The sequence below is a fragment of the Prenolepis imparis genome, unplaced genomic scaffold, assembly GCF_030444845.1.
Source record: "Prenolepis imparis isolate NDT839.2.m4 unplaced genomic scaffold, iyPreImpa1.0 SCAF_5, whole genome shotgun sequence".
Classification (NCBI taxonomy): Eukaryota; Metazoa; Arthropoda; class Insecta; order Hymenoptera; family Formicidae; genus Prenolepis; species Prenolepis imparis.
Genome location: NW_028141163.1, coordinates 313,079 through 327,870, shown reverse-complemented (window position 1 = coordinate 327,870; position 14,792 = coordinate 313,079). Strand labels below are relative to the sequence as shown.

At 39.0% G+C, this 14,792-nt stretch overlaps 3 protein-coding genes across 4 annotated transcripts; 2 read left to right on the top strand and 1 right to left on the bottom strand.

Annotated features, from left to right (window-relative positions):
• Nucleotides 1–405: 405 nt before the first annotated feature.
• Nucleotides 406–8,265, top strand: Su(z)12 (Polycomb protein Su(z)12). Its single transcript, XM_083039521.1, has 9 exons — nucleotides 406–611; nucleotides 2,151–2,197; nucleotides 2,637–2,820; nucleotides 2,927–3,018; nucleotides 3,135–3,327; nucleotides 3,394–3,759; nucleotides 3,893–4,212; nucleotides 4,489–4,742; nucleotides 4,828–8,265. Exons 1-9 carry the CDS (start codon nucleotides 512–514, stop codon nucleotides 5,471–5,473), a joined length of 2,202 nt encoding a protein of 733 aa, XP_082895647.1. The 5' UTR covers nucleotides 406–511; the 3' UTR covers nucleotides 5,474–8,265.
• On the bottom strand, nucleotides 6,638–10,710 carry LOC145936878 (methyltransferase-like protein 22). Of its 2 annotated transcripts, XM_083039536.1 has the most exons (8): nucleotides 10,568–10,710; nucleotides 9,996–10,237; nucleotides 9,770–9,884; nucleotides 8,997–9,069; nucleotides 8,768–8,899; nucleotides 8,504–8,689; nucleotides 8,269–8,436; nucleotides 6,638–8,143 (listed from the first exon to the last, which is right to left on the bottom strand). In XM_083039536.1, the coding sequence occupies exons 2-8, from the start codon at nucleotides 10,055–10,057 to the stop codon at nucleotides 7,845–7,847; spliced, it is 1,035 nt and encodes a 344-aa protein (XP_082895662.1). In that variant the 5' UTR covers nucleotides 10,058–10,237; nucleotides 10,568–10,710; the 3' UTR covers nucleotides 6,638–7,844. The 2 variants fall into 2 exon arrangements, with proteins under 2 accessions (XP_082895662.1, XP_082895663.1); XM_083039537.1 differs by lacking the exons at nucleotides 9,770–9,884; nucleotides 9,996–10,237; nucleotides 10,568–10,710 and adding an exon at nucleotides 9,181–9,290.
• A 141-nt stretch (nucleotides 10,711–10,851) lies between these two features.
• Pdi (protein disulfide isomerase) lies at nucleotides 10,852–14,787 on the top strand. Its single transcript, XM_083039535.1, has 8 exons — nucleotides 10,852–11,205; nucleotides 12,624–12,955; nucleotides 13,163–13,300; nucleotides 13,411–13,641; nucleotides 13,738–14,109; nucleotides 14,199–14,327; nucleotides 14,401–14,487; nucleotides 14,705–14,787. The coding sequence occupies exons 1-8, from the start codon at nucleotides 11,055–11,057 to the stop codon at nucleotides 14,750–14,752; spliced, it is 1,488 nt and encodes a 495-aa protein (XP_082895661.1). The 5' UTR covers nucleotides 10,852–11,054; the 3' UTR covers nucleotides 14,753–14,787.
• The last annotated feature ends 5 nt before the right edge of the window (nucleotides 14,788–14,792 follow it).

The window sequence follows — 14,792 nt, the reverse complement described above, 5'->3', positions numbered from 1 at the left end:
CGAATCAAACCACGGAACGAGGTTTCTCTTTTATTTTTTTCTCTATTTGTCTCTAATTTTTAAATATATATTTATCTCTATCGTTTAGTGTACATTAGTGCAGAAAGTTCAGTTACAAAAGAGCCACTCGTATCGACCGATGGCTAGGGTAATCAGCAACGATCGACCAATCGGAGAATCCTATTTCGAAATGGGCGACGTGTTGAATCGATCGCCTAGTAAATTACCAGAAATCCTGCATCCTGTATGGTGCGTTTTTTTATCGCCCGTCTCAGAGTCGCGCTTAGTTCATGGACGAGATGCTTGATAGTTTGAAATGGCGCGTCGCGAGAGAGCGCGTCAGTCGTCTTGGTGGGGCGCCAGAGCGTGAGCGCAGTTTACGCGCGGGGCGGGTGGCGAGTCTGGCGAGTGCGAGCGCGAGTGTTGTTGTCGTTGTCGCAGGTTTCGCGCGACCGAGAGGTGGAGCGTTTCCGCGGGAGAGCTTTGCTCGTGCACGGAGGACCGCGCGAAGATGCCGCCGAAGAAGCGGGAGAAGGACCTCGAGGGACAGAAGGGACCACGTATGGATCAGATTCAGGCCGATCACGAACTATTTCTGCAGGCCTTCGAAAGTAAGCGAAAAATACTTTAGCAGGGCTCCCTCTTTCTCTCACTCTCTTCCTCCCTCCCTCCCTCTCTCTCTCTCTCTCTCTTTCCTTTTCTCTATCTATGTGTCTTCCTTACCGCCTCGTCGGCGACGCGGGTCGCGCGTCGCCTCGTTTCGATAAGCGCCAACCTTCTCGGAGCTCCTTCTCGCGGGAGAGGAGACCCAGCGCAACGATCCTTTCGCGGAAGAGCGTGCGACGCCTCCCCCGGGACAAGCATCATATCGTTATCTCGCTCGCCGCCGTCGCGACCGAACCTAACCCCATCCGTTGGTCGCGAACCAACTTGGGCGCGCGTCGGTTGTCGGTTTCACTCTCCGCGCCCTCCGCCGCCGAAACGCGCGGACACCTGTCATCGTTTCTCTCTCCGCGCGACACGCTCCTTTTTTTCTACCGCGGGTCGTCAGACCACGCGCGCGCGCGCGCACGCGATTCTTGTCGTAGACGTCGCGAGCAATTTTTCCCCAATGAATAACGTATCCATTTCTTTTTTCTTTTTTTTTTTTTTTTATAAGAAATTGAACGTGTTTTACTCTTTCTTATACGAGTTGGATAAATTTGAGCGGAAAAACCCAGACCCTCTTCAACGCCAATTAAAAGTACGTGTATTTTTTTCATTGTAATTGCTAGATTACGGAAAGATGAGTTTTTACACTTGTAATGAATAAATGCACATTTACTCTTGGTTATTTTACGTATTCACGTTTTTAAAATAAAGTTTACATGTGGCACGCAGTGCTACGTTCAGTTTTATTTCTAAAAACATATACATCTAAATTTTGCTTTTGCAAGTACTCTTACACGATTCTTGAGACATGAATTTTATAAATACAATAAAAGAATTAAAACAATGGGATCAGAGAGATTTAACCTGCTAGCGTCGTAACAGTGGGCTGCAGGCGTCTCGAATAATTTCGAGTAAAACCCATTCATCATTTCCCATTTGATACCTGATTGAAGGATCGGCTTTTACAAGAGTGCAGTGCCTTCTTTAAATGCTTGTGAATGTTTTCTAAATTCGAGATAACAGTCAAGTCTGCGGCCATCTAGGGACTGGATTTCGTACTAAGCAAGTGGAAGAAATAAATTAATAAAACCTCATATTTATAAATCAAATGTAAAATTACAAATATGTATGAAAAGCTTAATTTTTATAAACTTAAAATAAATAATTGTTTATAAATAATTTTATATAAATTTATTTTTCAATAAAGAAGTTTTTTTTCTTTATTTATTATATTCCGAAGTGCAAACCTGTAATAAATTAAGCAATTTAAATATAAGAAAGGTGTTTTTTTTAATTCTCATAAATTTACATGAACAACACGACTGCTAGATTATATGTGATAATAGATAAAAATTATTGCAAAGATTACAAGGATATAATCAGGAGAAAATTACTTGAAATATTTCAATATTTAATCAGCAATTGTTTCAATTGTTTCACTTATTGTAAAACATTTTAATATTTCTATTTGTAACCTTAATATATTTTTTTGTTTTCAGAACCGACACAGATTTACCGGTTCCTCCGTACAAGAAATCAAATTTCAGTGAGTAGACAATATTCTATTTTAATCTTTGGTTGCGTCGTATAATTTTAATTTCTGTTGTCCTCAAAGTGTTAATTACATCTTTTATTTGCCTCTGTTATACTATAAGCATATAATTTTTTTATATGCGTTTTTGGTGTAGTAAAAGTTTTTAAGAAAACAAAAATTCAAAAGTAAATAGTTAAAATGTACGCGCAATGTTTATTTGAAATTTACGAAGCATTTGCTAAAGGTAAGTTGAAATAAATTTTTTTGACCGACTTTGTTTTCTGAGTTGAGATTTTTACACGCTTCTCAGAATTGTTGTATGTAAAATTTGTACAGTATGGTGGGTATAAAATTGAAGTATAAGCATAATATTGCAAAAATATAAATTATTTGAATACTATCGAGTATTTTGTCCAATGGATGTATATTAAAATTTAATATTTCTTTTTAGCCAATATTTCTGTACAGAAACTTAACGTATATGCGGCAACGTATGTCCAGAAGTCACAAATCAAGGCGAGGATTTAAGGTTGACACGATTCTGGATAAGCTATTAGCGAAAAAGAAACAAGAACAGAATCTCGGTGTTCGCGGATACATGACTCTAACGTTTTTAGGATTTTACGACAAAAGAGGTAGATCGATTGATCTTGCGCTTTTTTTCGTTAAGGCGATACATTTAAAGCGAAGCATTTCGTACAACGATTATATGTTTCTTAAAACTGTGATGCATAATTGTAGTTGAGATGTCGCAAGATCCAGTCAAAGTGGAAACATTGTTGTTGAAAATCTGTCACAAGAAAAGGAAAGATGTCAGCTCGCCTATCATGCAAGTAAGTTTGAGTTTATATTCGAATTCAAAGTAACACTCCTATGTACAAAACATCGTAGTGCAATTAAGTTTTTTATTAATGGACTCTTGATTAAGATACGGCATTCGTGTGTTTAGGTTTCAGTCGGTACAAGCGAGGTCCCGATCAACCCATCCGAGAGTCAGCCTCCGCCGAAGGCACCCACGATTTCCATACCTAATGAATCTTTTAGCTTAAATAACGGTCACATAGCGAAAACTTATATGCTCTTGCTCAGGGTTTATTGCATGTCTAACAACGGCTGCCTTATAACGAACTGTGATTTAGAAGGTACGTACGCTCGCGCGCGAATAAAAGTGATTCCTATTCGCTTCAAATCCTGTCTTGTTCATTCAGAACCAGCTCAAAAACGTCGTAAATCGTCCACGGGCTCGATCAAGACCGCCGGTGATGAATTGAAACAGTACGGCTCGGAGCTCACCGTCTATGACAAACACAATCGGTGTCTGTTGACGGATGGCGAGTACGAATTGGGTCTGCAAGAGGTGCAGACCAACGTTAGGTCCAGTCCTAAGAAGCATAATTCTTGGGAGACTGTAGTCGATATCAAGGAGTGCGAACCATTCGAGATATTCAAGCAGGGACCGACGTTAAAGTTTCGGCTCAGCTGGACCACGGAGCCAAGCAACGGTTTGGTTGATAGACCGATGCCAATACCTTCGATACCGAACGGCGACAATAAAGAAAATCGATCGGCCAATGGTCAGTTGTCTTCAGTTATCGTAACACACATACACACACACACACACACACACACACACACACACACACACATGTAACGCGCGTAGGCATTAAAAAAGATTTGCGATAAATGGTGTTATCGTTATCTTTTCAGCTGGCTTTGAGCGTTCCTCTTCTGTAAACCACAATAATAATAGTAGCACAAACAATAACAATAACGCAACACTGCCAACGCCTAGTCCGCTGACACCCTCGTCGAGAATGAGCGTTTCCAACGAGAAGGTGGACGCTAATGCTAACGCTAACGGAACTCAGCAGATAGTTTATCAATTTTTGTACAACAATAACAGCCGGCAACAGACGGAGGCCTGCGAAGACCTACACTGCCCCTGGTGCTCGTTGGATTGTGGAAAACTGTACTCTCTATTAAAGCACTTGAAACTGTGTCACTCGCGATTCACATTCACATACGTGGTAAGCACATTTATGCGACTTTTATAAATACATAAGTATAATTTATATTTACATATATCGGCATTAACGAAAAATATTATAATTTCTGAGAATTTGGATTCCATTATATTTTAAAGATATAATTAATATTATTGAAAAAGATTGGAGCTTTGCAGTTACAATATTTTTTTATAGATGCTGTTGATATATGATAAGTATGTGTTTGAAGAGATATAAACGATCCGATAGAATTGAAAATGAAGGGCGCCAAAGACTCACTATATGCTTTTTTTCTAGCCAATTCCACAAGGTGCCCGAATAGACGTAGCAATAAACGAATGCTATGATGGTTCGTATGCAGGTAGTCCTCACGAATTAATTTCACAACCGTCTAGTGTACCTTTTTCAAGGACAGGACCAACCAGGCGCACGAGCGTGACGAATATTTTAGTGTGTCGTCCAAAGAGAACAAAACCGAGCCTGTCCGAGTTTCTGGAGCTTGACGAGAACGAATTCGAGAGCCAGAGACCCTATATCACAGGTCACAATAGGTAAGCGTTATAAACATGATATAAACAATTATAGAAGTTATGGCAGGAATAATCTTTCGCTACTAAACATGCTTATTTTTTTTAGGTTGTATCATCACACCGTGACATGTCTGCCTATATACCCCAAAGAGATGGATATCGATTCCGAGGGTGAGAATGATCCCAAGTGGTTGCAAACAAAGACGATGATGATGATCGACGACTTTACGGATGTGAACGAGGGCGAGAAGGAGCTGATGAAGATGTGGAACCTGCACGTGATGAAGCACGGATACGTGGGTGACTGCCAGATACCACTAGCTTGTCAAATGTTCTTAGAGAGTAAGGGAAAGGAGCTGCTCATGAAGAACCTCTACCGCAACTTTGTGCTGCACATGTGTAGTCTGTTCGATTTTGGTTTGATCAGTCCGGTGATACTGTACCAGACCATACAGAAGCTGCAGGAGATCATGAAGGAGGGCGGCGAGGACGGAGACGTGCGCAAGGTGTTGCAAAAGTCGCACGAGGCTCAGGTAGAGCATTGGAGAGCTGTGGGCGCACAATCGATGCAACAGGACGCGTCCAAGATCGGTGGTATGGCGGGTGGCAAGATCAGTTTCGGCAATGACGGCTCGTCGAGCTCATCGACAAACGCCAGACGGAAGACAACCGCCTCGTTGCCGTTAAGCTCGCCCATCTCGCAAAACGTCAAGAGTATGCACAATAATATGCACAACATCACAGGTACATAAGTAGCATTTAAATGGCATAATGGCCATGCCTCGTCGTCCTCGTCGAGCAGCAAGACTCATTCACGATAGTTCGATGCGGAATTCCATTTATCGGTGGAAGTTCTGCGGGTGCGATCTCCTTCGACGCGGAACAAGATCGCGATCGTCCAACGTGCGGTGTATCTGATTAGAGTGAAAATTGGAATACCATTGAGTGATCCACCGGCAAATGCGCAAAAGTACAAACTGTATAGTGCAAGTGACCCAGAGAGCACAGCAGCTGAGCGAGAGAATACCACCGACGAAAATCAACAGCGAAAATTGGTCCTGGACGCGATACGCCGGCGGCGAGTTTCGCCGCCAGCCAGAAACCGTCCGCGAATGGAGGTAGCTTTTACTATAGCTACTAACCCATCGGTAACAATAAGACCGATCTCGCGCGTTTAATGCAAATTGTACTTTTTTTTTTTTTTTTTTTTCTTTTTTTTGTACAGTATTTGTTGCAAGTAATATAAATAAGATGCAATGGAAATTATTAAATAAACCGAATAATTATCGTTCTAGTTAGATTCGGTTTTCGAGATTTAATTTAAAGCTGTAAATGATTATACGTATAGACGAATCGAGAATAGAGAAAACGGGGAACGAAGATACCCGGCGAACGACTCTATCCTGTTCGTCTCTGTGTCGATGACTCAATCGCGAACAATAAATGAACGATGTCTCTCATGGGCGTATAACTTTTATCGTATATACGTTATTTTTTTCTATTTTTTTCCTCTAGTCAGTGGCGTTTTATTACACTTGACCTTTTTTTAAAGCTTTTATTTATATCGTATTTCCAATGAATTTTTTCCGATATAATCCTGCAACTGATTCATAAAACTCGCGATGTCAATATGTTTCAGAAGTAATCAGAAGTAATCATTTTGTCACACGTTGTAGCAGACGAAAAACGCGAAAAACAAAGTATCTCGGAATTCTGAAAATGAAGAGAAGACATTTAGTTTTTTGAATAAAACATAAAAAAATCAAATTATACTTTCCGTTTACACGAAATAAAATCGAAATCATAAAAATTCTACACACATCGACAGATTACTCTTTTCTATAACGGATAACGAAATGTGCATACTCTTTATAGTAGATTGATTATTACAGTCGAACGTTATACACTTTTTATCGTTTTTGATTTTTTGAAGGAATGGGGGAGAGAGGAGCAAGGCAAATGTGATGACAAAACGCTATATTTGCAATTTCCGAGATTTCCGCGAACGTGTATTTATATACGTGTGTACATGTATATACATACATAAAAGTAAATTAAAAGAAAAAAAAAATTGTGAGGCTATAAAATTATACATTTTTTACACATCGAGAGAGACGGATCGGTAGAGTGAAAGTGCCTTTTTACCAAACCAACGTAGATCTGAATCCGCGGAACGACGATTAACAATTTAGGAGATATTAGAACGAATAATTATTCGTTCTAAAAGTCACGAATTATTATTATATTCTCGCTTCGGATTAATGAGATTAATCGATCTCATTTGCGTTCCATTAATCGACTATTAATCCCTCTGGCGATCGTTGTTCTTTCGCGTGACACACCTGGGCGGTTCAGATCTCTAGTATATCCAACTAGTATACTAGAACTGTTATAAATTTTGCGTGTAACATATTACAATCTCTACTGCCGCGGTCGTTCGAAGAAGCGCTTACATTCCTTTATATACATACTGTCTTCTTTACATTGTAGGTAGTCTAATGAAATTTTTTTATTCCTAGAACATACGCCGCCGATCAAATGCCGGGGCATTTTTAAGCTTAACGGAATTATCGTTCTCTTCGACCGACTTTCAATTCACTGTCCAATAATATTATCTATAATAGGTTGTGTAAATAGGAAAGTAAACGACGAAATAAAATTGTGGACGTGAGAAATCTATATCACATAGCTGTCATTTTCATAAACAATCTGAATATTGTCTTCTTCTTAATCCTTAAATTACCGTTTTTAATCGAAGGATTAAAGGGAAGCGAGAATTTTTAGATAACATCCTAACTTAAACTAAATCTTGTTTTTAGAAATCGCGCAAAATTTTTGTTATTTAATCATTTCGTGCATGTTTTTGGCAAAAATAACGCCTACGCGAGAACTTGTTTTAAGTAGACAATTATTTTTTACACAACTTACATTAATTGTGATGCTATATATTTCATTAGATATAAGTATACATCTACAGAAAAGATTTCAATTTCTTAATCTGGCAACTTTGAGCTCTGTCTTTCTACTTGTAATACTGACGTGAATATTTTATGTAATATATATATATTATATCGCGTATATACTGTGTTACTCGCGTACCTTATTAAGAACATAAGCTATACGCTATACATATGCAATAGATCTTATATTGTTTTGTATCTTTATTAAAACCAAATGTTTGACTCTATCGTATTTGAAGTAGCGTGGGAAATCTATATTAATATAATCTACAGACCAATTCATTTTGTACTTTTCGACGCAACGTAAAAATTCCTCGTACATCGGAGCGGTAGTATCCAAATCGGCGATAGTGAAGACGTATCGCTTCTCCAATGCAACGTAAATGGTCTTTTTCTTCTTCGTGTGTAAAAGTTTTGACAATGTGCGGACAAATCCATCCGTGATCTTGTCATCGTAGATTACTGCAAAAACAAAACAAAAAAAGATAATATCATTATCATTCCATACCATTATAATACCATTCTCATTCCTCTTATCTCTATCTTTTTACATTTGTTATCACAAAATACAGAATTATTAAATTTACCATCCGCAGCCAATATGATATTTGCGCTCTGTAATTTCTCCTCCAATTTTTTCGACCATCCCAGGTTTAAGAAATTCACTTCCTCGATGTGATAACCGGATCTGACGTACGGGAAATTCCTCAAAAAATTTCGTTCGATTACATTCAAAATATCACCCGCATTGATATCTGTAATTTTCACACAGATATAAGATTAAGGCTCTCGATAGGAACATTTGTATATATTATATATTACCCGTGCAAATGACTTCCTTAGCCAAATAAGTCGCTACAATGCTGGTCAGGCCAACTCCGGATCCTAATTCTAGAACCGTTTGGTCCTTAAACAAGTCCGGATGCGATAGGATATAGTCGGCTAACAGGAAAGCGCCTCTCCACACTTGCAAACCGACCAAATTGAGCTCCGTTGATACGCTATGTTCTGTAAATATACACACAATCTGCTAAATAACAGATATATATACAACACACGCGCGCGAGGCGATAATTAATTCCGCACCTATCTGAATCGTCCCTTCTCTATCTCTCTCCACATCCAGATCGTCGTCGCTATCGTAGTTTAACGTTTCTTCCGTTAATTCCGAATCGATCATGTACGACGGATATTTAAAAGTGAATTTAGTTACCGTATCTGAAATTAATAATTGCAACATGTTTTAACGTTCGTGCATTTGAATTTATATTTGAAAATCCAAAAATATTATACCAAACTAAGGGCGAAAACTCACTGCCGCTGTCGAGCTTTTTGGAGATACGATCATTTTCCGCGTATATCTCCGACGTTACTTTATGCATCGTCACCTTAACAGAAAAAGGTATTTTTTTAAATCAGTTTTTATAGTATATTGTTATAATTATTTATCATTATAAATGATCGACATTTCTCGAGCAATTATAATATAATTTAGGAACCTGAATTATGCACAGCACAAAATATCGATGCTCATTTTATATTTTATTTATGTAATGTGCTAATTACATACGCGCGCATTTGCACTAAATATAATATATATACGCATTAATAATCAGAATCTTTGGTAAAACGCTGTCTCGGGGCTGAAAACGTCTGAAATTGATACGCGAAGATAAATCGCGGAAGTGACTTGGTACTAGTCGACCACGATAATGAAGCATCGTCGCCAATATTATAGCCTCGTGGCTGCATTTATTTCGGGAATTTATGTCTTAACACGACAATTACATAATCCATAATCCTATACCAGCGTGTTGCGCTTGTATTATTAATGAATATAAACTGCACGTTGAATCTTTCAAATTATAAATATTACGTCGTTAAGGAAATTTCTCTTCTGCTTATTGCAAAACAATTTTCTGATTTTTTTTTTTTAAAGAGAATATCCATTATATAGAGACACAAGAAAAGATGTTATCCGATCCTGCGGTAAATAACACGCAATCTTCGAATATTTTATTTAAAAAAACATGCTTGGGGAATAACATTCTGTAAAAAATAAGGAAAGAATACAATATGCATAGATACCTTGGATTGCGTTTTGAGCAAACGATCATTGTGCAACTTTTTTGAAGGATAGGATTTTGGTGCACGTGTTCCTATCAGCTGTGCTCGTCGTTTTGCCATTGCTTCAATTGTGCGACTGCAACAAAATTGATTAACATCAATCATGGTTAATATATTTCTTATTTGAATCTGAATCGTACGAATTTTATCTGAAAATAAAATAAAATATGGCTTGTGCGATATTTACGGGTCTCCTGGACTTGACAGTTGGTTAACTTTTCTCCTGTTTTCGGCTGCATTAGGATGCATCGGTGCATCTGTCCCATGTTATTTTACTATAGCTATGCGTCCAATATATAGTACATAAAATCTATAATCTACGTAACGTGAATTATAGATTTTTAGTACTGACAGTATATGTATATCGGAACATAACCTATATATAACGCCGGTGATCTTGACATTCATCGAGCATGGCTGATATCCCCTCTGTCGATAAAAATAAACAGTGATATATAATTTAAAATTAATTATCGATTTACATCAAGAATATGTATATATAAAATATTCAGATAATAAAATATTCTAAATAAATATCGAGTAATATATTCAAGAGTGTCTATAAATATTTTAAATAAATCGAGTTGTAAAATTATTTAATATTATTTTTAAACAATAATATTATGTTATTCCAAGATATATTTCGTTTCGTATTCCGCATTCGAACGGTGGGATTTACCGCAGGAAAAGAAAGAGATAGTCGAGAATCGCGCTTTTATTCGATCCGCGCGCAATCGAAATCCAAAATCCATCCGATACCTATTTAAAATACCGTCCCAATTTGTCGCGTTATCTTATCAGAGCAGAATCGAAACGTGGTCCCCGGAAATCGCGGCTTTATCTCGGCGGAGGAAAACGTTGTTCCTCGACGCGTCGTTGACGCGCTCGCGAATTAAGACACGAGACGCGACGTCGACGCCGACGCATATCCGCGTATGGCCGAGCAAAACGGCGGCGGCCGGCTCAGCCAATCAGCGACCCCCACGATGAGGACGATGCCACGCGTATGAAAGCGCGAGTGCGCGAGCCTTGAGCCTATTGCTTCGCCGACGCAGCGCCGCGTCCGTTCATTCGTCGCGCGCTCCTCGTGGACGGTGTCTTCCTCGTCATCCCGTCCCCTTCGCCTTCGTCGTTCGTTGCCGTCTCGTCTGCGTCGACCGAGAACCGAGAACGCGAACCGTATCGTCCGACTCGGCTCTGCGAAGGAAGGCATCGGCTAGAGGAGAAGAGAGAGATTCTGATCAGCATGAGGAGTTTCGGCGAATTTTGTTTCGCGGCGCTCTGCCTCGCCGCGGCTTGCCTCGCCAAGATCGAAGTCGACGAGGGGGTTCTGGTGGTTACCAAGGACAACTTTGACAGCGTCATCCAGGACAATGAGTTCGTGCTCCTCGAGTTCTGTGAGTATATATATGTATATATGTATGTATGTACGTATGCATTTGTATCTTTCTCTCTCTCTCTCTCCCTCTCTCTCTCTCTCTCTCTCTCTCTCTCTCTCTCTCTCTCTCTCTCTCTCTCTCTCTCTCTCTCTCTCTCTCTCTTTCTCTCTCTTTGGAGCGTATCTGTTGCTCCGAAGAATTGCACCCCGGTCCATCTGCACTTTCCGTACTCGAGACGGGACTTTATATTCACGATTAGACAAATGAGAAGAAAAATAGTAGGAATCTCTTTGCGAGAAACGACGCGACAGAGTCACATATGGTTAAAGAGAGGAGAGAAGTCTTGACGAAATATCATCGATTCCTAGGCCGAGACGCGTAGTTTGCCGGTTTCATGGTGCAAGCACGCGTCCGTACACGTCATCACTCGAGCATCCTTGAGGAGAAATAACGGGAGACCGGTAGCAGCGGTACGCGCGATCTTGAGTATATTCTCCACTGCGATTTTCTGCAATTTCTCTTTCTCTCTCTTTCGCCCTCTCTCTTTTTTCATGACATTAGATTAGAATGACGAAGCCTGTGCAGCCTGGCTCGTCATCGTAGAAAGAAAGCAAAGAAACGTGGAAAAGAATAAATGTTTTCCGTTTCGATATCACAATTGGACAATATCTATGAAATTCTAATCAGCAAGATGTTTACAAGATTTTAATCTCTTAGATGTCTTTCAATGACCTCTCAAACTTTTTGTAAAGTCCTGAAAACGGTTCTACATTCTCGATGACTCTTCTTCGTCTAAAATGCAGATTATGTATTATGTGAATGTGTGTCTTGTCCAAGTGTAGAAAGTGTAAGAAAGTGCAAAGATGAGACGAGCCTCTTTCTTTCTTTTTTTTTCACCGTTATACACGTCTTTGTAAGTCGGTAATTGTGATGACCGAGACGTCGGATGGCGTCACATTATAATGATTCCACATGATAATGATGATTGCTTATACTCGGACAGCATTCACGAATGATCCAAGTCGATCCGGACTGAACGATCGAATTAATCACGCCTTCATCGGGATCGAGAAATTTAATATATTAATTTTATCAATTTCTAAATCAATAATTGCCATTTTATCAACTTGCACGATTAACCATATGGTATTCGTGTAATTCGACAGTTTACGACTATATTTCTGAAAGATTTCAACATAGAAGTTGTAGGATGATAATTCAATATTTTTCTTTTTTTTCATAATATATAATATATATAATTTGATTTGATTTTATTAAATAAGAGCTTTGATATATATAAAAGAATTCTTTCAAAATCTTTTCAATTCAATAGTGTTGCGAATAAGGATTATTGTCGATTAAATTTTTCCTGGATAATAATAGTCTTGTATTTTGTTAAGATAAAATATAAACACTATTATATTTCTTTGTCACAGATGCTCCATGGTGCGGACACTGCAAAGCTTTAGCACCAGAATACGCTAGAGCGGCAAAGAAACTGGAAGATGCCAAGTCAACGATCAAGTTAGGCAAGGTAGACGCAACAGTTGAAACTCAACTCGCTGAGAAACACGGTGTGAAGGGATATCCTACTCTGACATTTTATCGTAAAGGAACTCCGGTCGATTATACCGGTGGCCGTCAAGCTGACGACATTGTCAACTGGCTGAACAAGAAGACTGGTCCACCTGCCACAGATCTGCCGACGGTTGACGAGGCAAAAGCGTTTATCGATGCACACAATGTCACTGTCGTTGGATTCTTTAAGGTATAACAATCGTCAAATATCGTTGAACGTATCTCTTTTCGAGTTTAATGTCGCTATGTAGTTCATTCATCGACTAATGTACAAAATTTTTTGCATTTTGAACTATTATATATTGTGATAATCAAGAGAAATCAGACTCTGATATAGCAGCTAATTTCTTAATGCATTTTTCATGCTCTTCATATACATTTAATGACTTTACTTTAGGACGTCACGTGTGATGCTGCCAAAGTGTTCTTGGAAGTCGGTAACACTGTGGATGATTATGTGTTTGGTATTACTAGCACCGATGAAGTGTTGAAGGAATACGAGATTGAAGATGGAAAAATTGTGCTGTTCAAGAAGGTACGCCTACATTACAGTATTTTGGAATAGCAATAATCTCGAGCGAAATTGATTTCTACTTTTTAAAATATAAAAATTTACAAATCAAATTAATTTCTTATTCTTTGTAGTTTGACGAAGGAAAAGCCCTCTACGACGGAGAAGTTACCGTTAAAAATATACAAAACTTTATTTCCGTACACTCGTTACCTCTCGTCGTTGAATTTAACCAGGATACGGCGCAAAAGATTTTTAGTGGAGAGATCAAGAGCCATTTGTTAGTCTTCCTAAGCAAGAAAGCTGGTCATTTTGAAAAGCATAACGATGGAATCCAAGAGCCGGCGAAAAAATACCGCGGCGAGGTATAAAACATTATTTGTATATTATATACACTCGTTTTATATATCTCTTTCAGAGGAATCTATTTAAATATCGCTTTAAAATATCTGCGGACATAGGTCCTGTTCGTGACGATCGACTGTGACGAGACCGATCACGAACGCATTCTCGAGTTCTTTGGTTTGAAGAAGGAAGACGTACCGGCTATGCGGCTCATTAAGCTCGAGCAGGACATGGCAAAGTACAAGCCTGAAAATCCAGAGATAACCGCCGAGAACGTTTTAGAATTTGTCACCGCTTTTGTGGATGGCAAATTGAAACGGCACCTGCTTACGCAGGATCTGCCCGAGGACTGGGACAAGAATCCGGTTAAAGTTCTCGTCGGCACAAACTTCCACGAAATTGCCTATAACAAAGAGAAGGACGTTCTCGTTGAATTTTACGCGCCTTGGTGCGGCCATTGTCAGCAGCTCGCTCCTATTTACGATCAAGTACGTTTTCTCTTCCCGTTGAAACTCTCTTGTAAACGGCATTAATCTTTTTGTATAACTCCGTTACATCGTTAAAATGTTGATTTCAGCTTGGTGAAAAATATAAGGACAATGACAAGTTAGTCATCGCGAAGATGGATGCCACTACCAACGAATTGGAAGATATAAAGATCAGCAGTTTCCCTACACTCACTCTATACAAGAAAGAGACGAATGAGGTACGAATCTTTTGATTCCATTCAATTTGCAATATGTTTAGAACGTGCTCATTTCAACAATTCTTGCTCTTAGCCTGTGGAATATAATGGCGAAAGGACGCTCGAGGGTCTTTCCAAATTTATCGAAACCGGCGGAGAGTACGGTCAAGCCGCAGAAGAGGTATGTCTTGCATTTGAATCGCAAAAAGAGAGTAGCATAAATATTTTAAATTATAAGAGAGAGAGAGAGAGAGAGAGAGAGAGAGAGAGAGAGAGAGAGAGAGAGAGAGAGAGAGACATTAAATTATTTATTACTCCTCTACTATATCTTCTTCGACGAATTTGACGAGGTATAATTTTCTTTTATATTGCTCACTTTGTTTTTTTTCATTTTATAGGCTCAAGAAGACGAAGACGACGACGTGCCAAGGAAGGACGAGTTGTAAACGCACATAAGCATTATTATAAGAAGTAAAATCAACATTG